This window comes from Anoplopoma fimbria, chromosome 1 (assembly GCF_027596085.1).
Source record: "Anoplopoma fimbria isolate UVic2021 breed Golden Eagle Sablefish chromosome 1, Afim_UVic_2022, whole genome shotgun sequence".
Classification (NCBI taxonomy): Eukaryota; Metazoa; Chordata; class Actinopteri; order Perciformes; family Anoplopomatidae; genus Anoplopoma; species Anoplopoma fimbria.
The window spans coordinates 575,001-582,500 of record NC_072449.1 but is presented as its reverse complement, the minus strand read 5'-3'; the positions used below and the strand labels follow the sequence as shown (position 1 = coordinate 582,500).

The following is a 7,500-nucleotide window of genomic DNA, read 5'->3' as shown; positions in this document are numbered from 1 at the left end:
AAAGAACTTATTGATCAAAGAACCTGATTGGAGAAAGTTCTGATTGGTTGAAGAACTTAATGATCAAAGAACCTGATTGGTTAAAGAACCTGATTGGTTAAAGAACTTATTGATCAAAGAACCTGATTTGTTAAAGTTCTGATTGGTTGAAGAACGTATTGATCAAAGAACCTGATTGGAGAAAGTTCTGATTGGTTGAAGAACTTAATGATTGAAGAACCTGATTGGTTAAAGAACCTGATTGGTTAAAGAACCTGATTGGTTAAAGTTCTGATTGGTTAAAGAACGTATTGATCAAAGAACCTGATTGGTTGAAGAACTTAATGATCAAAGAAGCTGATTGGAGAAAGTTATGATTGGTTGAAGAACTTATTGATCAAAGAACCTGATTGGTTGAATAACCTGATTGGTTAAAGTTCTGATTGGTTGAAGAACTTAATGATTGAAGAACCTGATTGGTTAAGGAACCTGATTGGTTAAAGAACCTGATTGGTTAAAGTTCTGATTGGTTACAGAACTTATTGTTCAAGGAACCTGATTGGTTGAAGAACTTAATGATCAAAGAACCTGATTGGTTAAAGAAACTGATTGGTTAAAGAACTTATTGATCAAAGAACCTGATTGGTTAAAGAACCTGATTGGTTAAAGTTCTGATTGGTTGAAGAACTTATTGATCAAAGAACCTGATTGGAGAAAGTTCTGATTGGTTGAAGAACTTAATGATTGAAGAACCTGATTGGTTAAGGAACCTGATTGGTTAAAGAACCTGATTGGTTAAAGTTCTGATTGGTTAAAGAACGTATTGATCAAAGAACCTGATTGGTTGAAGAACTTAATGATCAAAGAAGCTGATTGGTTAAAGAACCTAATTGATCATGAACCTGATTGATCAAAGAACCTGATTGGTTAGCTTCCCTGATTGATTTCAGATCGGTTGTTGTGTTTTTCAGATGTCGACCAGCAGCAGAGAGACGGAGACGTTCAGAGGAACCAGAATCAGACGTTACGCCGTCAACCCTCTGGGACACAAGTGGACTCACCACAACATCACATACAGGTGGAGATCAATACTAGAACTCATAAGTACATGAAGTACATCAATCCGTGAGAAAATACTAATACTATAACCCTGGCTGAGGTCTAGGAGGTCTGGCTGAGGTCTTGGAGGTCTAGGAGGTCTGCTGAGGTGTAGGATGTCTAGGAGGTCTGGCTGAGGTCTAGGAGGTCTGGCTGAGGTCTAGGAGGTCTGGCTGAGGTCTAAGAGGTCAAGGAGGTCTGGCTGAGATCTAAGAGGTCAAGGAGGTCTGTCTGAGATCTTGTACCTGTGTGGATCTTTTAAATGGTGATGGTCTAGAGTTCCAGGTCTCTCTGGGTTCTGGGGTACCAGATCCTCTACTGGAGGTCTACTTGGTGCAGGGCTGAGATGGGAGGTGGTCTGGGTGTGTATGGTCTGGATCTGAGGGACCATCTTGGAGGTTTTTCTCCCTCGGTTTGTGGGGTATTTGAGAGGACCCTCCTCCTCCCCTTGAGGGCTCCTGGTGGTCTTGAACCACCACGGTCCCATTTCTGAACAGGTTTAGTGGCGTGATGCTGACGTCTCCAGTCCACCAGAGAGTCCACTAGACCAACTTAAACCCAGTCTCAGCAGGAAGAGGACCAAAGTCTAAATGGTCCGATCAGGTTTAGAATGCCAAGTCACAAGGACTACAGACCAGACCTAAGACCTGTTAGTGAACCACGTCCATGTGGTTTAACCTTTAGAACTCTAAGACTCACTATCAGTGTCGTGGTTTTCAGGGTCCTGGTTCAGCTTTGTTGAGATGAATCCTGTATTCCAGTTCTTTGACATCTCAAGAGTTTCATTTTGTTTATGAACAGAAAACAACAATTATTCTAATAAACCTGATAATCTGTCTGTCTGTCTGTCTGTCTACCTGTCTCTCTACCTGTCTCTCTACCTGTCTGTCTCTCTCCCTGTCTCTCTACCTGTCTGTCTCTCTCCCTGTCTCTCTCCCTGTCTGTCTACCTGTCTCTCTCCCTGTCTGTCTGTCTCCCTGTCTCTCTCCCTGTCTCTCTACCTGTCTGTCTCTCTCCCTGTCTCTCTACCTGTCTGTCTCTCTCCCTGTCTCTCTACCTGTCTGTCTCTCTCCCTGTCTCTCTCCCTGTCTGTCTACCTGTCTCTCTCCCTGTCTCTCTACCTGTCTGTCTCCCTGTCTCTCTCCCTGTCTCTCTCTCTCCCTGTCTCTCTCCCTGTCTCTCTACCTGTCTGTCTCTCTCCCTGTCTCTCTACCTGTCTGTCTCTCTCCCTGTCTCTCTACCTGTCTGTCTGTCTCCCTGTCTCTCTACCTGTCTGTCTCTCAGGATCGTAGCGTTTCCTAACACCCTGAATGTTGAGGACACCAGGAAGGCCATCAGCATCGCCTTCACCAAGTGGAGTGACGTGTCTCCGCTCACCTTCACCGAGGTTACCGACGGCAACACCACCGCTGACATCACCACCGCTGACATCACCACCGCTGACATCACCATCGGTAGGCAGACAGGAAGTGGAGGAGTTTCAAAATAAAATCAGAATAACAGTTGAGATGAAAGTGGATTTCTAAATGTTCTGTGTGGGTGCGTTAGGTTTCTACACCTTCAACCACACTGACTGCTGGTGGTCTCCTCTCCACCCGTGTTTCGACGGTCTGAACGGCGAGCTGGCTCACGCCTTTCTGCCGCCACGAGGAGAAATCCACTTTGACAACCACGAGTTCTGGATCCTCGGCAAGTCCAGGTTCAGCTGGAAACAAGGTACATGTACTGCAGTATATGTGACGAGAGTACTACAAGTTGTAGCAACATGGGTAATACGTTGATCATGTGACCTTACAGGTGTTGATCATGTGACCTTACAGGTGTTGATCATGTGACCTTACAGGTGTTGATCATGTGACCTTACAGGTGATCATGTGACCTTACAGCTGTTGATCATGTGACCTTACAGCTGTTGATCATGTGACCTTACAGCTGTTGATCATGTGACCTTACAGCTGTTGATCATGTGACCTTACAGGTGTTGATCATGTGACCTTACAGGTGTTCATGTGACCTTACAGGTGTTGATCATGTGACCTTACAGGTGTTCATGTGACCTTACAGGTGTTCATGTGACCTTACAGGTGTTGATCATGTGACCTTACAGGTGTTGATCATGTGACCTTACAGGTGTTGATCATGTGACCTTACAGGTGTTCATGTGACCTTACAGGTGTTGATCATGTGACCTTACAGCTGTTGATCATGTGACCTTACAGGTGTTGATCATGTGACCTTACAGGTGTTGATCATGTGACCTTACAGCTGTTGATCATGTGACCTTACAGTGTGATTGTGACCTCATGTTGATCATGTGACCTTACAGGTGTTGATCATGTGACCTTACAGATGTTGATCATGTGACCTTACAGATGTTGATCATGTGACCTTACAGATGTTGATCATGTGACCTTACAGGTGTTGATCTTGTGACCTTACAGATGTTGATCATGTGACCTTACAGGTGTTGATCTTGTGACCTTACAGGTGTTGATCTTGTGACCTTACAGATGTTGATCATGTGACCTTACAGGTGTTGATCTTGTGACCTTACAGATGTTGATCATGTGACCTTACAGGTGTTGATCTTGTGACCTTACAGCTGTTGATCATGTGACCTTACAGCTGTTGATCATGTGACCTTACAGCTGTTGATCATGTGACCTTACAGGTGTTCATGTGACCTTACAGCTGTTGATCATGTGACCTTACAGGTGTGTGGCTCAACGACCTGGTCCAGGTGGCGGCTCATGAGATCGGTCACGCTCTCGGGTTGTGGCACTCCAGAGACCCTCAGGCTCTGATGCATCCCAACGCCACGTACACGGGTCAGAGGAACGTCGCCCAGGACGACGTGTGGGGGATTCAACGTCTCTATGGTAACAACCAGCATGACATCACTTCCTGTAGGAGTTTCACAATAAAGCTCACAGTGTGTCTGCATGTATAAGAAACACAAGGTTATTCAGAGAACCATTTCTGAAAGCATGTTGTGGAAACTACCATATGTGAATACTTTCTGAAGTACTTTTAAAGGATGTGAATACTTGCTGCACTACGTTTACTAGAGTGAATAATGTGGATACTGCATACAGTACTTTAAAGAAGAAGAGTACTTCCTGCAGTACTTGTACTACAGTAGTATGTGATACCCGGTCTCGTCTGCAGGTTGTCTGGATAAGAAGCGGGTCTGTGGTCCGTGGGCCCGTCTGGGTTTCTGTGAGCGGAGGAGGACCTTCATGAAGAAGAACTGTCCTCGGCGCTGTGACCTCTGCTTCGGTGAAACTCCGTCTCTGTGAACAGAACCAGGATTCTGTCTCTGAGGTCCGTCCGGCTCTCTGACTCTCACTTCCTGTCTTCCAGAGCCTCTGGAGGCGGTTACCACGCCGACGCCGCCTCCGGCCAACGTCAAGATCAAGATGGTTCCCCGGGGGAAGGTGGTGGGTTTCCGCTGTGGAACCAAAAACCTCCGCTCACCGCCCAAAGTCAGGTCAGCTGATCAATACTGCATTGATTGGATCATTCCTGGAGATGATGATTATTGATCCATAATTCATTTGAATAAAATGACAGCAAACTGATCAAATGTATCAAAACACAGAACAGAGAATCCAGATGTTTTTCTTCTGTATTACTGAAATTAAAATATATTGATTATAGTTTGATTGATTGATGAATGGTTTCAGATCATAATAGTCAGAGACGTAAACACTAATAAAGGACAATAAGCAGATTAATGACTTTATGGATGAAGGTTTGTTCTTCATCTGTGAAACCTGACAAACACATTCTGACCTGTTTGGAACAACAAATAGTAGGAACAGTGGGAGCAGTGGGAGCAGTGGGAACAGTGGGAGCAGTGGGAGCAGTGGGAACAGTGGGAACAGTGGGGGCAGTGGGGGCAGTGGGAGCAGTGGGAACAGTGGGAACAGTGGGGGCAGTGGGGGCAGAGGGGGCAGAGGGGGCAGTGGGAGCAGTGGGGGCAGTGGGAGCAGTGGGAACGCGGTGCCGACCCACCAGTAGGTTTTCAGGCTCTAGAGCCTCACCAGCGTTGGAGGAAGGTTTATGGATGTTCATGTCTTTCCATCTGTCTTCTCTTCAGCTGGTTTAAAGACGGCGAGCAGATCTTGACCTCCGTCCCCGGGTACATCGTCATGAAGGACCGAGACCTCCGCATCGTCGCCAACGAGTTCAACGAGGGCGTTTACACCTGTCGCATCCACCGACGGGGAGACATCGTGTCCGCCAACTCCTGGTCCATCCGACTGAAACCAGAGCAGCCCTCCAACAGCTGAGGACGGAGACGGAGGGACGGAGACGGAGGGACGGAGACGGAGGGACGGAGACGGATGACAGAATAAATAAAGTGATGATGGGAGGTTCTGGTTTTCACTTTTCTAGAAGGACAGATTTGGTGGCTGTGAATGGACTCTGTGTTAAACTCCAGCAGGTCCAGGTGGTGTCCTGTAGTCACCTCTGTTGGACACGTTGTCCTGATCACCCTGCAGGAAGACATGTACCTCTTATCTTCCTTTTAGGTTTTCCGACCATCTTGTCTTAATAAACCCACAGACGGTCTGATCTGAGATCTGCTGACGTCTCTGAAGGTCTGAGCTTCTTCTTGTTTCCTCTCACAGGAACGTTACGCTGTGACTCTATGAACACAACTCCCTGATCCACTGAGGAACCTCCTCAAGGCTCTGATCCACTGAGGAACCTCCTCAAGGCTCTGATCCACTGAGGAACCTCCTCAAGGTTCTGATCCACTGAGGAACCTCCTCGAGGTTCTGATCCACTGAGGAACCTCCTCAAGGTTCTGATCCACTGAGGAACCTCCTCAAGGCTCTGATCCACTGAGGAACCTCCTCAAGGCTCTGATCCACTGAGGAACCTCCTCAAGGCTCTGCTTCATCTGCAGCGGGATGTTTCTCATGGTTCATCGTCTGACCTCTGACCTCCTGCTGCTGCATTTAATATTTAGTGTTCCTCTAAGTAGAGACGAGGACAGTCAGTCACACAGTCAGTCACACAGTCAGTCAGTCAGTCAGTCACACAGTCAGTCAGACAGTCAGTCAGTCAGTCAGTCAGTCAGTCACACAGTCAGTCAGACAGTCACACAGTCAGTCAGTCACACAGTCAGTCAGTCACACAGTCAATCAGACAGTCAGTCAGTCAGTCACACAGTCAGTCAGACAGTCACACAGTCACACAGTCAGTCAGACAGTCAGTCAGTCACACAGTCAGTCAGACAGTCAGTCAGTCAGTCAGTCAGTCAGTCAGTCACACAGTCAGTCAGACAGTCACACAGTCAGTCAGTCACACAGTCAGTCAGTCACACAGTCAATCAGACAGTCAGTCAGTCAGTCACACAGTCAGTCAGACAGTCACACAGTCACACAGTCAGTCAGACAGTCACTCAGTCAGACAGTCAGTCAGACAGTCACTCAGTCAGTCAGTCACACACACAGTCACACAGTCAGTCAGACAGTCAGTCAGTCAGTCACACAGTCAGTCACACAGTCAGTCACACAGTCAGTCAGACAGTCACACAGTCAGTCAGACAGTCAGTCACACAGTCAGACAGTCAGTCAGACAGTCAGTCACACAGTCAGTCAGCCAGTCACACAGTCAGTCAGACAGTCAGTCAGTCAGTCACACAGTCAGTCACACAGTCAGTCAGACAGTCACACAGTCAGTCACTCAGTCAGTCACACAGTCAGACAGTCACACAGTCAGTCACACAGTCAGTCAGTCACACAGTCAATCAGACAGTCAGTCAGTCAGTCAGTCACACAGTCAGTCAGACAGTCACACAGTCAGTCACACAGTCACACAGTCAGTCAGACAGTCACTCAGTCAGTCAGTCAGTCACACAGTCAGTCAGACAGTCAGTCAGACAGTCACACAGTCAGTCAGACAGTCAGTCAGACAGTCACACAGTCAGTCAGACAGTCAGTCAAACAGTCAGTCACACAGTCAGTCAGACAGTCAGTCACACAGTCACAGATCATCAAACATCAGGTAGAAAGCAGCGTATTAAAAACATAAACATGTTGTTTCTAATTTTATTTCCTTCTAAACTTTTTAAATAAAACCTGTTCTCATCTCTCCTCCTGGAAACCTGTTTGTTTCATTTGCAGCTGTTACCATGGTGATTAAACACTGTTCTTTATGTAATCATGTAATAAATGATTGACACACTATACTGTGGTTGTCAGCAGATCTGTGTTTATTAATGTTCAGTATTTGTCCATATCTACGGTGGCCCTGAGGGTCAAAACACAGCAACAAGAAGGTGAGACTCCTCAGAGGAGGAGGAGGAAGAGGAGGAGGAAGAGGAGGGTGTTTAAATCACAGATAAAAGCGTTTTTTTAATTAAGCATCTTTGAATACTCTATAAATAAAATGTATTATTATTATTAT

The 7,500-nt window shown here is 46.5% G+C and overlaps 1 protein-coding gene across 1 annotated transcript in view; it reads left to right on the top strand.

Moving 5' to 3' along the window:
• Positions 1-5,372, top strand: part of mmp23bb (matrix metallopeptidase 23bb) — an 8,208-nt gene extending 2,836 nt beyond the window's left edge. Inside the window, exons 2-8 of the mRNA XM_054596430.1 lie at positions 951-1,057; positions 2,362-2,498; positions 2,623-2,793; positions 3,792-3,956; positions 4,246-4,356; positions 4,441-4,567; positions 5,180-5,372. Of these exons, the coding sequence (XP_054452405.1) occupies positions 951-1,057; positions 2,362-2,498; positions 2,623-2,793; positions 3,792-3,956; positions 4,246-4,356; positions 4,441-4,567; positions 5,180-5,372 (1,011 nt within the window). The remainder of the gene's footprint in view (positions 1-950; positions 1,058-2,361; positions 2,499-2,622; positions 2,794-3,791; positions 3,957-4,245; positions 4,357-4,440; positions 4,568-5,179) is intronic.
• The last annotated feature ends 2,128 nt before the right edge of the window (positions 5,373-7,500 follow it).